At 44.6% G+C, this 18,082-nt stretch overlaps 1 protein-coding gene across 1 annotated transcript in view; it reads right to left on the bottom strand.

The window, feature by feature from the left end:
- Positions 1-2,921: 2,921 nt before the first annotated feature.
- The window catches only part of Nek10 (NIMA related kinase 10), a 181,546-nt gene continuing 166,385 nt past the window's right edge, over positions 2,922-18,082 (bottom strand). Inside the window, exons 33-36 of the mRNA XM_057769925.1 lie at positions 14,174-14,282; positions 12,346-12,398; positions 12,211-12,266; positions 2,922-8,237 (exon numbers count right to left, since the gene is read on the bottom strand). Coding sequence (XP_057625908.1) covers positions 8,177-8,237; positions 12,211-12,266; positions 12,346-12,398; positions 14,174-14,282 — 279 coding nt within the window. The 3' untranslated portion in view covers positions 2,922-8,176. The remainder of the gene's footprint in view (positions 8,238-12,210; positions 12,267-12,345; positions 12,399-14,173; positions 14,283-18,082) is intronic.

Here is an 18,082-nt window from a genome sequence, read left to right on the forward strand (position 1 = left end):
GTCAGGTGAAAATCCCAGCAGCCTTCAGGGCAAAAGATGGATAAGTCAGGCCTATTGAGCAAAGACTAGAAATAGTCAGCTTATTACTGAAGGGAGAAACACTCCCAAGAATAGAAGTGGGCTAGCGAACCAAGGACGGAGTCCCCAAAGTATCTAACCACACAGGTTGTACGCTCTTGTATAGATAGTCACACCACTCACTGTCCTCATTTTGTATTTTTTAGAGTGTTTTTTGTTTTGTTTTGTTTTGTTTGAGCATGCTTTGTTTCTCAGATGGTGTTTGGTTCTATCCTAGGATTCTGGGCCATCCATCCTTTGGCAGTGTCTGGATGGGCTCACTCTCGTGACATGGGTCTCAAGCTGGACCAGTCATCGGTTGGCCACTTCCATAATCTCTGTGCCACCCTTATCCCAGCACATCCCATAGGGAGGACAGACTGTAGGTCAAAGGTTATGCATCTGGCTTTGTGTCCCAGTCCCTCCACTGGAAGTCTCACCTGGTCACAGGAGAAGATTAGTTCAGGTTATGTATCCTTCATTGCAAGGCATCTTAGCTGGGGTGAGCCTTGTACATTCCTGGGAATTTCCTATGCACTAGGTTTCCACCTCACTGTGAAATGCCCCCCTTTCCAGTCATCTCTCCCAGTCCTCTCCCCCTCCACACCCCCAACCTGATCCCTGGTCCCCACTAGCCACCTCCAGTCCATTTAATGTCATTTTCAATTCTTCCCTCCCACCCCCACCCCCTGTACAACATACATGAGAAATTAACCTTACCTGAGCAGGGTGTCCATGGCCTTAGACAGGACTGGAGTGAATGGGTGAGACTCTGGGCTACAGGCAGGGAAGAAAACTGAGTTAATCCATTGTCAGACCCCGCGGGATTCACCTATGGTGTGGAGGATACATGGATACCCAGTGTTCTGAGGCAGGAGTGAGAGTTTCGACCTTCTCACCAGCGTGTCTTCTCCACATTCTAGCCTGTTTTGAGTCTCTTGGGGACCTGTAGTAAGTTCTCCTAGAGCAAGCGACCTCTCATCAACACACAAGGTTTAGGACAGTTAAGCCCTTGATCTGAAGTCTGTGTAGGAAATCAGGGAACAAGCATTTGAATCCAAGTCCAGGAGCCAAATTCTTAATCATGTTCCCTTTTTATAGCACGGACACACACATTTAGGGGACTCGGGGCTTTAGGTGACTTTATATGTATACTGTGATTATTGTATTGAGGACAGACATCAGGCCCTTGCTGCCTGTAGTCTTTGGTAGTGCATTCTGAGACAGAATCATTAATCTGTGCCCATGCACTGTTACTGATGGTTGTTGACTGGACCTGGTGTTCCCAATGTGTGTGTGTGCGTGCATGCGTGTGTGTGTGTGTATGTTCATGGAAGAAACATACACAAATAGCTAAGCAGTGGAAATTTGAGAAGGGAGCCAACAAATGAATGGACAGGGTAGGTATGCTTCCCAGAGAGCAGTAGCCTCTAATGGAGATGAATCAAGAATTAGCGATTACTTCTTCCCAGGGCTTCCTTTGTGCGTCCAGGAGGAGGAGTAGCTGCTGGGGGCCAGGGTTTTTTATTGAGCATGTCCTCTCCCAACGATGCATAGGCAGGAGATGGCAGGAGGATCTTCTCTAAGAGTTCCCTTGTAAGACACAGTTTGTCTTGTCACGCATGCACCTCAACTGGTCGAGGCTGCATCATCACACAGCGCCCAGATCAAGAATACAGTCTAAGATGCATCTGATTACAAGGGCGAGTTGCTGGACTGGTGGCTATGTTTGGAGCAGGGCATGTGTGTACCTCACTGCAGGTAAAGAGCCTGGGTTGCTAAGCTGGTCCTGTAGACTACCTCATCATTCCTGTTCACCATGGCAACAGTGCAGTGCGATCCGTATTCTTAGTTTGTTGGTGAGACACCATCTTGGCCCACCGCAGAGCATGCCAGACATCTTGGTGTGAACTGTCTGTAGACTGAGCCAAGTGGCAGGATCTGTACAGTCCCCAGAGTACAGAAAGTGACAATGACCTCACGCATGGGGCAGGTGGGGTCCTGACACTAGTTAGTATTTGATTCTGGCAGTGGCACTTAGCAGAGGATCAGCTGAGCTGTGCTTAGCCATCTGACAAAGATAGAGCCATGTTGCTTCAAAGTGCTCGGCCACAGCGACTGTCACGGAGCAACCAGAGCTTGACCCATTTCTCCACACCCAAGACAATTTTGATCATGAGACTTGCTTGGCCTGGGGAAAATGGGGAGAGCATGACATACTCTGCAGCTTGACAAAGAGGTCCTGAATTCTCTGTTTGGTCCTTACTGTTGTCATCGATACGTCTGTTTGCTGGAGAGACACTGCTGGAGACATCCAGAGGAGAAGGAATGGGAGAAATGCGGGTCCCTCGACCCTGCGTCCCCTGGGGTCCAGGTTAGCAGCAAGCACCAGTTTACCTGCCAGCCCTTATGCAACATTTGTATCAGTGGGTTAATTACTATGGGAATCCACACAGTTTACAAATATCCATGGCAGCTCCCGTAGAATTGACTGTGGTGATGCACATCTGTAATCCCATAATGCACATCTGTAATCCCATCAATGGGAAGGCTGGGGTCGGCGGTTTGAGGTCAGCATGGGATACACTGTCAGATCCAGGCCAGCTGGAGCTAACTAGTGAGATGGTCTCAGAAAGAAAAGGAGGGAGGGGATGAGGGGAGGGAGGAAGTGGGAGACTTAAAAACACAAAAGGAGAGAATGACCAAAAAAGAATTAGCCAAAAAAGAAATGTCACTTACCCTCCACAAAAGCAAAATTATTTTCCAATAACTTGAAAATACATGTTTATTTTCTTTAGCCATTTACAAAGCACATTTATACAACAGCAAAAAAAAAATAGCATTTGCTTTCATCCTTCATGTGACTCTGATAGAAGCATTTCTTCCCTTTTTTCAGTCTATGGCCCTGTGGCTGTATTAGAGACTCAGTGTTTGCAGAGAGCTTTGGGGGACAGCCAACAGGCATGTTCGCTGGCTGCCTTCCATAACAGTGGAGCTGCTGGCATCCCCTTAAAATGCAGGCTCCCTTCAGGAGGATCACAGTCTGTTCCTCAGGTGGGAAGGAGGACACTGAGGACTTGCAAGGCTGGGGTGATCTGGATGGAAGGTGGTAGGCCAAAACAAGATCCTGTCTCAGAGACCGAGGAGAATGAGGTACACTGGGAGGGTTCGTGCATGCTGCAGGCACAAACCTTTGTCTTGGGCACAGGGCCATTCTAGGGAACAGCTCTGTGCTGCCAGGGAGCAGAAGCTCCACCTCCTCAGGGTGGATAGCACCACTCTTCAGTCTTTGCTGGATCACCACTGGGAGCTACAGAGTTCGGGAGGTCTTAACGACTCAGATTTTCGCCACTAAACGTCAGCAAGTAAAATATTCTGAAAAGATTTTTCTTCTATGGATTTTGGTTTACCAATCTGGAAAAATAAAATGGTGGGATCTTTTCCGGAGTTAATCATCAAGCAGCTGCTGACAAATAGGAAAATTCCTGCAGGGTCCCTTTCCTGACCTGGCTGAGCATCCTTGTTCCCACATGGGTCTCTGCAGTGACCCATTCAAATTCTTCCCAAATTGTTTTCTAAAATTTTCATCATTGGATTAAATGAGCACATGTTGGAAGAAGGGGAAGAAAACTGGGCCCCAGTGCACAGCCCTGTTCACTTACAAGCAGATAAAAATGCTGCTTTGGGGTTTGTTTCTTGCTCAGCAACAAAGTGTTTGTTTAGTACATGCCAGGCTCTGGGTTCAGTCCCCGTACTAAAAAACAGGAGTGGTGGCAGCATCAGCAAACCTACATGGAGAGCAAGGCCTCTATGCCTCACAGGGACCTGCTCCGAGGAGCCACCAGCATGTCACAGGACTTTAAGGGGGACTCTGCTGATGTCTGGGTGGCCAGCTTGCTGTGACCATGCACAGCTGCTATCCCAGGAGACCCAGCAGCAGGGATCACCTGGGCCTCTGGAGCTACCTCGAGGCTTCACTCTGACAACTGCTCCTCAGTGAGACCCTTCTGGGAGACGCCCTACCCTGGGAACGCTGTGCCCTCCAACTACTGGGAACTGACTGACTTCCTTGGGTGATCAGTCATCTTTGTAAGGCGGGACTTCTGGATTCTCACAAACACTGTGTGTCACATGAGGCTCCCCTAAAGGTGGGGTTTCTGCTCAGATCCATTAAAGTGGGAGGTGAGCGTGGCAGGAAATTTAGCTAAAGCTCACGTGTCTCCTAGGTATGATTTTCCATAATGTAGGGGAAACAGATAAGCTACCTTCAATGGTTCATAGAGCAGCCGCATTGCTGGTGTGTGCTTTTCTGAGTTCTGGCCACAGGAGCCGGATACAGAGCAGAGCTGGCTTCGTGGGATAACGATGAGAAGAAAGGGGAGTGTCCGGCTTTCAGAAAAATAACTGCCCGCTTTCAGCTAAGGCGTGCCACCTCTGCAGCACGGACTGAACGTAATCATCTCAAGATCGTAGCCGAGCACTGCCCAGAGGCCAAGTACGGCATCCATCTCCCCACGGGAAGAGGCTGCGGGGACTGCGGAGTGTACCATCCTCACTCTTGCAAATGACTGCTGTCCAAAGACGTAAAGAATGCATGCACTGTCAGTATCCATCTGTCACCTCGTCAAAGCTGCGAAATCTTTCCTGTCCCACTTACAAGCCTCAAAGTTACACCAGCGGCGTACAAACAGGCATGGGGACATGTGACTTGCATGTTATGTTTACAGCCGGCACCTTAACCTGAGTCTCTTCACCATGAAGTTGCTTCCTTGAGACACACGTGACTTACTATCCACGTGGACAACATGGATAACAACATCAATTAACAGCGGCATGCACTAGCAGCACGTTAATTTTAAAAAGTTTACCCAAAGCTGTGACTCCGTACCAAAGGTGCATTAAGACATCCATAAGACAACAAATGCATATCACCTCCAGGCCCAGAACGTAAAGATTTGATGATCAGACAGAATCTCACACGGGGTTAAAGTCAGAGTGTAGGAGCCTCCGGCTTGCACACACTGCTGCAAGCTCTGGGTGCGAAGAGGCTGTCCCACCCAGGTGGCCTTGCCCTGCCCAGCAGGTGACATGGGTACTCATGAAAAACAACATTTTCAAATAGCAAGAGGTGAATAGTCAAAGCTGCTTAAAAGCAATTTTTTCTGCCTTCAGAAGGACAGAAGATGTGGGTATTTCTGAAGGAATCTAGCATGTTCATTTCATGCAATTTCAGAAAGGAAGAGAGACAATAAAGGGTGTGTGTGTGTATGGTCTACACATATTAATACTGATAGAATTGACTAGTCACTATTATTGCCTTCACAAATCTTAAAATTAAGTTTAAAATAAGTTGTGATATCATGGAACTGGACATCATCATCCAGCTCCCTATTTGTCCCTGGGTGTCAAAAGTCGTTGCATTTAATGAGCTCCAGGTGGCACTTATGTAGGAAGACCTTAACTTATATAAGCTTCGTAAAAAAGCCCTACCTGCAGTGGACTTGTGTCTGTGTGTTTTCTGAAATGCCTCCCTCAGCTGTGTCTATCTGTCTGTCCCTCTCTATTCCTGAGGTGTTCATCCCTTAGGGACTGTACGTCTTCCCCAAGACAAAGACAAAAACTTGCTACCACCAGTTTCCTGAGAACAGGACCTTTTTCTTTTCAGGAGTGCATGGTGGTTTCAAGATAAGCAGAAGGAGCTGCTGGTCAAAGCATAATGAGCCGGAGCATGTGTGATCGAAAGTTCCACGAAGAGATTAATTCAGATTCTACCCCGTACCATATTCGGTCACTGAGAATGAGATGGACTCAACAATTTACAGGATTTCATTGTACAACAAATCGTTAAAAATTATAAAAGGCAAAAAGAAAAGATGGAAATGCAATCAAGGAGAGATTATGAGGCGCGTTAATATCAAGCAGCCAAGGCTTTGCCCTAAAGACATTTCAGCTGATCAAGACAAAACTACAGTTCTTGTTCTCGTCTGAGGTCACAGAGAGCGCTTTGGAAAGGCTGACTTCACTGCTTGGGGAAAGGCTTCATTCCAGGATTTCCTTACATATGGAGGATGAGTCATTGAACTCGAGGGGAGCACACACAGCCTGCACCTTAGCAAGACCACCCCGCTACTGCCCAGTTGAACCTGAGCAGTTGGGACAGGGCTATGTCTGGCTTCTTTTTGCTAATCTTATCAGCTTGTTTTGTGGTAAAGGCCATTCCCACAACCTAAAAGAGATACGGAGAAACTGTGTATCTTTTCCTTTTCTGTCAGTAGACTGTACCCATCGAAAAATACCTCAATTAAACATTTCTTCTTTTACCAAGGCAATGGGTGCTAGTCTTTTTATTTACTATCTATGACCATTTGAGAAAGAATTTGACTATTTAAACATTCACCCCACAGCTTAGTACATTCTATGTAGGGCGTCTCAAGTCCATACCCCCTCTAGGCCTCCTGACATACATCAGGTGAGCTTCAGAATGACTGTGCAGACACAAAGAAAACTTGGCTTCAGAGAATCAGTCACAGCATTTAGATTCTGTGTGTGAAATCCATGTACAGACAGAATTGTTTTGAGAGCTGAAACTGAAATTTTTCATCACTGCATTTAATATTTAAAATGACACTGTATTTTAATTGTTCTCTTTGCTTAAAGAAAGAAAACACTCATTAGTAACCCTGAAAGGCATTAGTTAGTCTAGGACCAAAGAGAATTGTGATTAATTCAAATGTAAAACATGCTAATTCTAAAAAATAGAATGAATTCACATTAAGTGATTTGTATACTATTCAAGAAGGTTATAGTGTGTCTCAATGACTGCCAATATATTATACCATTCAATCATGCTAAAACACATCAGTTTTAGATAACAGAAATCAATGGGAAGTTAAACGTGTAATTTCATCTTCCAGTTTGCTAATTGCATGCAATGAATTGTTTCTGAAGTGGGGACATGTACAGTCTGGGCTGGTGCTAGACTAGAGCTATCAGAAGCCAGTTTAAGAGGAAGGATTTGAACCCAGTGGTCTAGAAAAACTCTCTCATTAGAGACAGGATGCTATTTGGCATTCGGATTCCTCTTTCCATGGACCATCTCAATGGATAAAAAAGGAATTTCTATTTTATTTTATGACTTTGGGGGCATTCCCAAACGATAAACGTCCATCTTACACACAGGTAATTTGGTAAGGTCTAGAATAAGGGCTGTCATATCTTCCGTGGTCTATGGCTTCTTCAGTGTTCTAGAAACACTGCAAGCTTGATCAGCAGCAAAGTATCAACTCATCAGACCTCCCTTCTTCCCTGGACATATGTGCACACACACACACACACACACACGTTACACACCAGTAGATTCTACTAGTCAAGCTGCAATCAGAGTATGACAGCCGCTCCCAGATGTGTGCAAAGTTACAGTAATAGCCGTTCCCAGATGTGTGCAAAGTTACAGTAATAGCCGTTCCCAGATGTGTGCAAAGTTACAGTAATAGCCGTTCCCAGATGTGTGCAAGGTCACAATGACAGCTGCTCCCAGATGTGTGCAAGGTTACAAATACTGTCTGCACTGTGTCACGTCTCGGAACCTCTAGCATCCATGTGGATCAGAGAGAACCAATCATTTCATTTACAAACTATCATATTCTGAATGTCTTGTAAGATTAACAGTGGTGAACACAATGGAATACATAATCTTTTGCTCAGGGTCATGTAATTTTTTTTATCTAAAACTATCTGTGTACATGCAAGGCTACATATTTTAAGCATAGTTTTAGTAATTGTGAGTATAAAATGTTCCTTTGAAAAATATAAGTTTTTTTTTTTTTATGATTAACCTTGAGGAAAGTTCTGTGCTCCACCCAACCCTCTCCTGGGAGCCCTTCTGTAGTGTTTTCTCCCAGAAGCACACTGCTGGCCTGTATTGCACACAGGGGACAGAGACCCAGCACTGTGGCTACCACACACCCCTGTCAGAGAACAAGAGCAACTCCTGCAGTACTGTGACTTGGTCTTTCCTATGCCATCCTAGCAGCAGCCAGTCCCAGGCATCTTGCAGTCTTAGCTGAAGCCTAGAACTTGAACTTGACTGGGAAACTCCATCCGCTCCAGAGCAGTGCTCTTATCTTTTGGTTGGGTAATTCTTGGTGGTCCCCCACGGATAAGAGTGAGATCTAGAAGGTCTAGAAGTGGAAAGAGAAGTCATAGAATCAACATTTCTGTCCAACTGACAAATTTCAGTAGCTCTGGCTTGAAGAAATAGGTATAATAAATAAACCACAAGTAATAGAAATTAATTAATACAATAGGAAATTTTAGAGAGCGCTGACCTTTTGCTGAAACTTGGTGATAGGATTCTTCTCAGCTGAGGAGTACGGCAAAAACTAGTGTTTCTTCATGGTGGAAAATCAACACCATGTGGTAGCTTACACCACATGAACTTCTACATTCTTTCACCAGTATCACATGAACATCTATGCTCATGTACATGCATCACATTCACCTGTATCACACTGTGGTCGTTTGAATGTAACTGGCCCCATTTACAGGGAGTGGCACTATTAAGAGGTGTGGCTTTGTTGGAGGAGGTGTAGCCTTTTTGGAGGAAGTGTGGGGGCGGGCTTTGAAGTCTCCTATGCTCAAGTTGTGCCTAGTTCAATTCACTTCCTGTTGCCTGAAGATCAAGATGTAGCTCCTTCTCTGCTCTCAGCTCCTTCTCCAGCACCATGCCCGCCTGCAGGCCACCATGTTCTGTGGTTATGTTGATGTACTAAACCCTCTGAAACTGTAAACTATCTAATTAAATGTTTTTTTTTTGTAGAGTTTTCCTTTATAGAGTGGTCATAGCATCTCTTCACAGCAATAGAAACCCTAACTAAGACATCTGTGTTCACCTACCTGAATCAAATGTTCATCAGTCTGAACAAGCAAAGCAATGCAAATGGATTCAATGTGCATTGCTTTTTAGTTTCTATATATGTCTCTCTAAACATTCCACTATCGCTATCATGATAAAGTACTGTAAAATGTTCAGAGGGGTTGGTGAGCTGGCTCAGAGGGAAAGGCGCTTGCTGACAAGCCTGACAATCTGAGTTCAAGCCCTGAGACCCACATGGTCAAGGGAGAGAACTGACCCCTAAAAGTCGTCCTCTGACCTTTCGCAAACATCCCTGCTTTCTCTCTCTCACACACAAGCACATTCAAAAATGTCATTAATTTAAATGATCTCGGTTTCCTGTCAATTGTAGAGAATTATGCAATAACTATTATTTTAATAATCTCTCATTTGTGTGTATGTGTCTCTGTGTGTATGTATGAGAGAGATCTAGAGAAGCCAGAGGTCCACCGTGACTCTTTTCCCCAGGACGCCATATCCTTTAACTTCTGAATCAGGGTTTCATTGACCGGGAACTCACTGAGTGGCCAGTGAGCCTAAGGGACAAGTCGGCACGAGGATTACAAGCATGCACTACCACCCCTGTTTTCCTTATCTCTAAATTTTGTAAAACAGAGTATTTTACATGGACAGTGTTCTGCCTACATGTATGTCTGTGCACTACTTGCTTGCCTCGTGTTCTCAGAGGCCAGAGGAGGGTGTCAGATTCCCTGGAACTAGAGTTACAGACAGCTGGAGTCACCGTCTGGGTACTGGGAATTGAACCCAAGTTTTCTGGAAAAACAGTCAATACTCTTAATCACTGAGCTACCTCTCCAGCCCCCATGCCTGTTTTATTTATTTATTTTTAACTTGAGTTTTGGGGATTCTCATACATGCAGGGCAAGCCCTCTCCCACTGAGCTGTCTCTTCCCCACACTTAGAATCGAAGACTCTCCCTTACTTACACACAGTTCTCCTGGCCAATCACTGAAGCATTAAACTGTAATCTGGTATAGGTCTACCATTCTCAGCTAGGCACAGATTAGAATTAAGGTACCGTTAAATAACCCAATAAAGCCAATGGCGAGCCTCTGTAAACTCCCACACCTAATTTTTCATTGATACACTGTTCGGTTTTCTGCAAGAACATGAAGCTATTCACTTCCCTTGCTCCAGAGCCTCTGAGGAAATACACACAAAATGACAGCAGTGGCAGAATGACAGCCTCGGGCCCACTACTTCAAGCAAGGACACCTGAAATAATAAGATGCTGAAGAGACAAATACACACTACCCACGGAAGGCTTGTATGCTCAGCACTTCAGTGAAATACAAGCATCTTCCAGATGGTGGGAGGAGATCTCCAGTAAGGACTGCGATTTCTATACACAATGTATCAAAGGGCACCTGTAAGGACTGTGATTTCTATACACAATGTATCAAAGGGCACCTGTAAGGACTGTGATTTCTATACACAATGTATCAAAGGGCACCTGTAAGGACTGTGATTTCTATACACAATGTATCAAAGGGCACCTGTAAGGACCCTGATTTCTATCAACAATGTATCAGAGGGCACCTGAAAGGACCCTGATTTCTATCAACAATGTATCCTTGCAAGATCCAGAGTACTCATTTTGGCTCTGCGGTCCCCCATCACAAGCCTCTAAATTTGCAATGTTATATTTTAGAAATATGTTATCAAGTCAAAAGAGCAAACAGTTGAACAATCTCATGTGTGATTCAGAAGAAAGGCTCACTGAAATGGGAGCAGACGAGAACAGAGAGGACTGAAGCAAGCTAAAAGAAGAAAGGAATTTCTCCGTAATGACCTTAGCGAGACGGTCTTGAGTCCTTGCTTTCAGGGCTACTCATCACTGTCCTTAAGGGACACTTCTGGAACAACTTAGAAAGCCATCACAGCCGGGCGATGGTGGCGCACGCCTTTAATCCCAGCACTCAGGAGGCAGAGGCAGATGGATCTCTGTGAGTTCGAGACCAGCCTGGTCTACAGAGCTAGTTCCAGGATAGGCTCCAAAGCCACAGAGAAACCCTGTCTCGAAAAACCAAAAAAAAAAAAAAAAAAAAAAAAAAAAAAAGAAAGCCATCACAAAGTAGCTTTCCTGGCTGCGGAAAGAACTGTTCTTCCCCCAGGAGAAGCCTGTGGGGGGGAGCCCAGAGCATCTGGGGTATGTTCTGGATGTGGATACTTTGACACAGTGGTGCTTGGGAACACAGAGGGACATCTCTGTCAGCTGCTGTTACCAAAGGCCACAGCTCACCATGCACAGTACTCCACAGTGCTGGCCAATCCCCAAATGCCAGGACCTGATTTCTTTTCCATTGAATTCTCTGGTGTTTGCTCAGGAAGGCTGGAAACAGCAGGAATGAGCACTTCCTGAGGAAGGCCACCAGCAGCGACTAAAGCGGGAAGGTGTCTACTCCAGCTCCCTCCCTTTGAGAGGGAGAACTCAAGACACACTGTTGACAGAGCTTTTCAGAATGTGGTGCCGCGGCCCAAGATTCAGACACTCAATATGGAAACTTGCTTAACAATGAAGTCTTGCTAACTTCATCGTCTTTGTCAGTGTTTTCTAGAACCACCTATCAAATAAACTAAATACATTCAAATTACCGCAGTATCTCTTTGCCTAACAGTAAAACTACAAGAATTCTAAACTATATTTAAATTTATCAAATAGTTATTCCAAGTGGTAGTGGTGCATGTCTTTAATCCCAGAACTCGGGAAGGGAAGCAGAGGTAGGCTGATCTCTGTGAGTTCCAGGCCAGCCTGGTCTACAAGAGCTAGTTCCAGGACAGGCTCCAAAGCTACAGAGATACCTGCCTCGAAAAAAGTTTTTAAAATAGTTTTTAAATAGTTTCTCTTAAAGTTACCCAAAATATGGTGTGCTTGGCTATGAGAACAATGGATACCTGGGCTTCCTGCTCTTCTAGAACGACCCAAGCAAATATTTAACTCAAGGAACCAATCAACCCAGAAATGTTTCCATTGACTCGTACTCATAGCCTAATAAGCAGCCAGTGGGTAGAAGGCAGCAACCTTTCACTTCATTGTAGTAACACAGGAATGAGGTCTCCACAGAAGCTTGGCAAAGGCACATTCTCCCGATGTTCGTGTCTACTCAGTGCAAATATAAAAGCGTCTTACATCAATTTGTAGAAATAAAGCTTTCCAGAATCAAGGATGGATAAAGCAGAGCGAATGTCCAACCATCTCCCTTCATCCTTCACTTTTGAAAGCCAACCCTGACTCTCACCTGTTAGTTGTGAAGTTGTAATAGCCACTCTCCTCCAGGACTTCTTCGATCACAGTCTGGAATTGACGGGCAGTCCAGTTAATATGGAGTTAAAAGCAACAGAGGTGAAAGCACCCGGGCTGCAGAAATACTTACCTGCATCTGCTCGTATGTGAATCCCTCTTCCAGCTCCAGGCTGCTGGCCGGACCTGAAACACAGCGGTTACAGACAGTCAACCTTTGGTTCATACCGTCTTCATTACACCTTACTGGCAATTAATACTTAAACGGCAGAAAATAGGGTCAGTTTCTTATCTAGAAAGACTGACTCAAAGGCAAATTCCAAGGCCAGAGAGATGGCTGAGCAAGTAAATGTACTTGCCTCTCAAGCCTGATGACCTGAGTTTGTTCCCTCCCTGGACTCCCAAATGTTGTCCTCTGACCTACACACACACACACACACACACTAATTAAAATAAATTTAATTAAAAATAAAAGTAAATTCCAAAATGTCTTGGCCTTGTTTTTCTGCTCTGGGTGAGGCCATTAAAAAGCAATAATCAAAGACGTAGGAACAAGACTCACTGTAAACCAACCAAGTAAGGTTAAAGTGTGTTAAGGTGAACGGTGATTCCAGATACAGAGCTCCTCAACCCACTGGGGAAATGCCAAAACCAATAGTCAATTCTCCCTAGTCAGGTTGCATTGACCTATCAGGAGGCCCCACTGGAGACAGGCAAGAGAAGGAGTTATTAGCTTGGTTGAAGTTGAAGGAAGACATGAAGGCAGAGTCCTGGCTCATTTTAAAGCCTTGTTTAAAGGTCCTGTCCGTGGTGCCAGCAGGTTCTGGTGTCTGGTTTTGCTAAGCCTCCTGTGAAAGGGGCTAAGCCTCCGCTCTGGGGTCAGGCAGACCTATGAACAGTTAGTCTTGGGCTTTCGAGAAACTACAACCAGAGTTCGCTTCAGTTCGGTTGCTTTGATGAGAAGTTTGACCAGCAGGCAAAACTGGCCCAACCTGGGAGCAGCTGCTAAAACAAATGACTTCAGATATTTTGTTATCTTGAGCTTGGGAATTTCTCAGGTTTCTGATTAAATGACACCGCATCCATCTGGGATTTGATTTATCACAGGAATACACATTCACAAAGTTTGACAACAAGCAAAAATGATTTCTTAGGCAACACTTCTGCGAGCTATGAAATATTGATCTAACTGTTAAAGTCTCGCTTCTGGCTACTGTGTCCAGGACCATCACAGCAGCTGATGGGGAATTCTGAAATCTTGGAAGAATTGGGATGCTGCTTCCCAGGGTTTAAAGATCACAAGGTCATGCTGAGTCCCTCCAAACGCGTGGCTCTCGTTACGTCACATTGACTATACAAATACTATACAATGTTTATCATGTTCACATCTTATAGTCTTATTCTTATATTTACTTCCATCTTACAGGAGACACTGAACTTGAGTCTAGGATCTAAATGACTAAATGACTGAGCTGAGATCTGAATCTGAAGTCCACGTTTCCAGACTCTGTGTCTGTTACCTCACACTACCCAGCATCCCTATGTGGAATTATTCTAAAATGAAAAAAAAAATCTAGTTGCCTAATGTGGATTCTTTGGGTATGTCTCAAGCTGCCTCCATTTTGAATACTTAAGTCTGCCATTTCTGCTTTTTATCTTCCTAAATGCTCTCAGACATTTGACTTCAAAAGGCAACCAAAAAAATAAAAAATAAAAGGAAAATACAGTTCACACACAGAGATCCTGCTGTTTGTTTATAATGTCAATTATAATGCAAAGAAGGCATTGCCTGTGCTAGGGCAGGATCTCTAGGAATCTTTACGCACTGTATCATTTTACCTCTAACCGCAGTGTTCGAGAAGACCAATTCCCTACTGTCTGTGTATGTGTGGTGTTTTAGGACGTAGGCACAAAATGGTTCTCTCTGCTGTTGCTTTTTATGAAAGCCAGACCCCTTTTACCTGTGGGGTCACTTTGGGACCAGTTGTTTGCAGCCAGGGAATGACGCAGTAAGTGGTAATCCGATGTAAAAAAGTTTGGCTCAATCGGCTCTGGAGACCCCTGGGACAACTGAAAAGGAACATGGGACAGTACATCAGAGCAAACGGCAGGCAGCTTCTGGGAGATGCGTTCCCATTAGACTCAGGGACCCTGTGTCTGTCTGGGAAGGTTGCAGCTCTGAGGTTCCTTGTAAACGGAGAAACTTCCTGTTTCCAGATGGGAAGTGGGAAATTACAGTAAAGGCATCCTCAGACTGTTCCTTAGTCACGTGAGCAAACCATGCTTCATAATGGCAGAATACAAAAGGCATAAAAACAATGACAGGGACCAGGGACATCAAGGTGTGGTTTTTAATCAGGCGTTGGAGCAATAAACCCCAGTTATTCAGCAGAACAATATTCTTCGTTCAAATCAAAGACCATTTTCATCATCTGCTTTGAATAGCACCTTTGTAAAACCACAGCAAGCCAGTTTCTTAATACGTTTTTCTAAATTACTGTTAATTAACTAGGCTCTGAAAACCTTGGTTCCTAACACTCTATTCGCCCAGTGGCAGAATTTATTAAGTCCCAACTGTTTAATGCTCTTCCATGAAGCTGATTTTTTAAATGGAATTTCTTAATGGAATTTAAGGCTATAAATATTGTCCGACTCCTTTTACCTTTAATTCCACCCAATATTTGGCTCAGCCAAGTTTTAGTGCCAGAGTTAATTTACTCTTAAAATGTCAAATATTAATAAAAGAGAAGCAGATAGCACCGTCTGAACTGGGCGGGCGTAGTTAATTTGTATTTACAAACTCTATTCATGAGTTAAGCACATCCTTTTCCAGTGGCTTGAGAAAACTGGTAGCACAAACCACAGCTAAATAACGTGTGCCACCTGGTAGCCCAGAAGGCTCATGTGCATATGTCCGTGTGTGTGTGTGTGTGTATGTGTGTGTGTCCCCTCCTTCCCATGCAGTGTCTTCTCTATCCTCCCTTGCTCCTCTCCCTTCTATCATATTAATATGTACAAGAATGTTTATTGTATACTGCTTGTAATAACTAAAACCTGGAAAAATCTCAAGTGTTCATATAGAAAGGCAGATACATCATGGTGTGCTCACACAGTGGAATTCTACAGAGCCGTGAAGCAAATGTTTGACACCCAGAGTGTGGATGAACAGGGAACAAACAAAGCCTGGCACAGGCGACAGAGAAGAAAGCTTCACCAACACGCATCTTCACACCATCCAGCAGAACCATTGAATGGTGATGGCTCTCGGCATCCTGATAACCGGGCAGGAGGGATAAGGTGGGACGAAGACGGAGCTTGCTGAGCAGTCAGGAAGGCTCAGCATGTTGCTGCGGTGGAGGTCACGTGGGCAAACATGCACCTTACTGTCCATTCTGCATCATCTCGATACATTTTAAGTTAGCAAGTCAGAACTATTCCATCCTTGCACGTCAGATACGATGAACACGCGCTGCAGGCATTTTCAGTCTCCACACACATACTGTATGAGAAGAAAATGTGGTCCTGTCCCTTTTCATTCTTGAAAATGTGCTGTTCTTCAGTGATAACTGACAACTCGGGTACAGCATGGCACGACCGTCAAATGTGTTACATTGCAGGAGGATCGGATGGCCCCGGGCACTCTGCCTTTCTTACAAGCTGGCTAGCAGTAGTCACCGTGGCTAAACTGTGAACATTCCCTAGGATCCTGAAAACAGTTTCCTGTGCTATCACGACTTTGCACTTTTTAAGCAGCGGGGTTCTATTCAACTTCGCTATTCAGTGTGCCTTGTGGTCCTAATTGAACCCTTATGTAAACAAATGCAGTTTGTGATCAGGGGACCTCAAGACTGAGATAGCAAGGGTTAGATGACTCTTTTATTGGTACACAGCCTTGGGGCGCAGGCTGTTTAAGACTTTGGGTCTTGCATCACACTGGCATACTGCTTTAGCTGGAGAGCCTCAGATTCCCAGGGGCAGAGAACAATGGCCAGGGCCCAAATCTACTACTCTTATGTTTGAATCTAAATATGCTTGTTTTTATTCCAGAATTTTCTAGAGATTCTTTTTATAGTTTCGATTCTAGGAATAAATATTCTTTCAGCAAACTAATCCCCTCACCCCACCCCATTTAACTGTGTGTTATAGTCTCTACCCTTTTGACATTGTATCATGAGGCTGTCATCTACAGAGTTCACACTTGAGAGCTATTCAATCAAGTTACCCACACAGACAAAACACACACACACACACACACACACACACACAAAATCGTAAGTTGCTCCCGGGCTGCAGAATTCAGAAGTGACCATGAGATTTACAATCTGACCAGGATTGTATACAATCTTTGGGTATATATAGACAATGCATTGCAACAACAGACATTGCAATAGAACTAGAGGAGTGTATATAGACAATGCATGCTCAACAATAGGCAGTGCAGTGTATACAGATAGGCAAGGAATGCATATAGACAAGGCATTGCAACAATAGGTGGTGCAATAGATCTAGAGGAGTGTATATAGACAATGCATTGCAACAATAGGCAGTGCAGTGTATATAGATAGGCAAAGAGTGCATATAGATAATGTATATGCAACTATAGGCGGTGCAATAGATCTAGAGGAGTTCATATAGACAATGCATTGCAGCAATAGGCGGTGCAGTAGATCTAGAGACGTTCATATAGACAATGCATTGCAGCAATAGGCAGTGCAGTAGATCTAGAGGCGTTCATATAGACAATGCATTGCAGCAATAGGTGGTGCAGTAGATCTAGAGGAGTTCATATAGACAATGCATTGCAGCAATAGGCGGTGCAGTAGATCTAGAGGAGTTCATATAGACAATGCAGCCGGGCGGTGGTGGCACACGCCTTTAATCCCGGTACTTGGGAGGCAGAGGTAGGCGGATCTCTGTGAGTTCGAGACCAGCCTGGTCTACAAGAGCTAGTTCCAGGACAGGCTCCAAAGCCACAGAGAAACCCTGTCTCGAAAAACCAAAAAAAAAAAAAAGTACATATAGACAATGCATTGCAGCAATAGGCGGTGCAGTAGATCTAGAGGAGTGTGTATAGAGAATGCATTACAATGATGGGCAGTTCAACAGATGGTACCATGGAAAATGAGAGATTTGCCAACACAGGAAAGGATGGTGGAGAGTTTCACCCAGGTGGCACTGGAGGAGGTATAGACACAGAAGTTTAGTGGCCACAGCAGAACTCATTGCCACTGACTAAGTGCTTAAGAAATCCTGGCAAATTTGGTCATTGTATTTGGCTCTTACCACTATCTTTTAAGATAAACATTATCTTCATCTTTTCGGGGAGGAAGTTGGAGAGGCCATTGACCCAAGGAGCACAGCAGTAATGGCAGAATCTGGCCAGAGTCCAGGGCTTTCCACAATCAAAGGTCAAGCAAACCTTCTACCCTTTGACTTGAGTGACTTGAGGATACAAAGACAAATAGTTCAAAGAGATTGACATTTAGACAGAGCAGAAAGGATGATATTTCTAGTGGTCCTGATGTGGTCATGGGGAGCTGAAGGTGATTCTAATTATGGATGTGACAGACGGTGAAATCCCTGCTGCCCAGTAGGTGGAGACAGAATGCCTTTCAAGTTGCAGCCCCATGGCTGGAGGAACCTATGGGTGGTTACTGGTTCCAAAATGGCATGGTAAGCACTCAGCTTATATGTAGACCTTCCTTTACCACGCTTTCCCTCTTTGCACGATACTAGTGAGTACCCTCGGTTTTGAGGTGCAAATGGCTGCACACATTTTTGAACTAGCAAGTCAAGGGACACATCTGAGAGAACAGATTATGGCTGTCACACCTCTGTTCCAAGATGTTCCTGATTCGAGGCAGGTACTA

Source organism: Chionomys nivalis, chromosome 5 (genome assembly GCF_950005125.1).
Source record: "Chionomys nivalis chromosome 5, mChiNiv1.1, whole genome shotgun sequence".
NCBI classification, from domain to species: Eukaryota; Metazoa; Chordata; class Mammalia; order Rodentia; family Cricetidae; genus Chionomys; species Chionomys nivalis.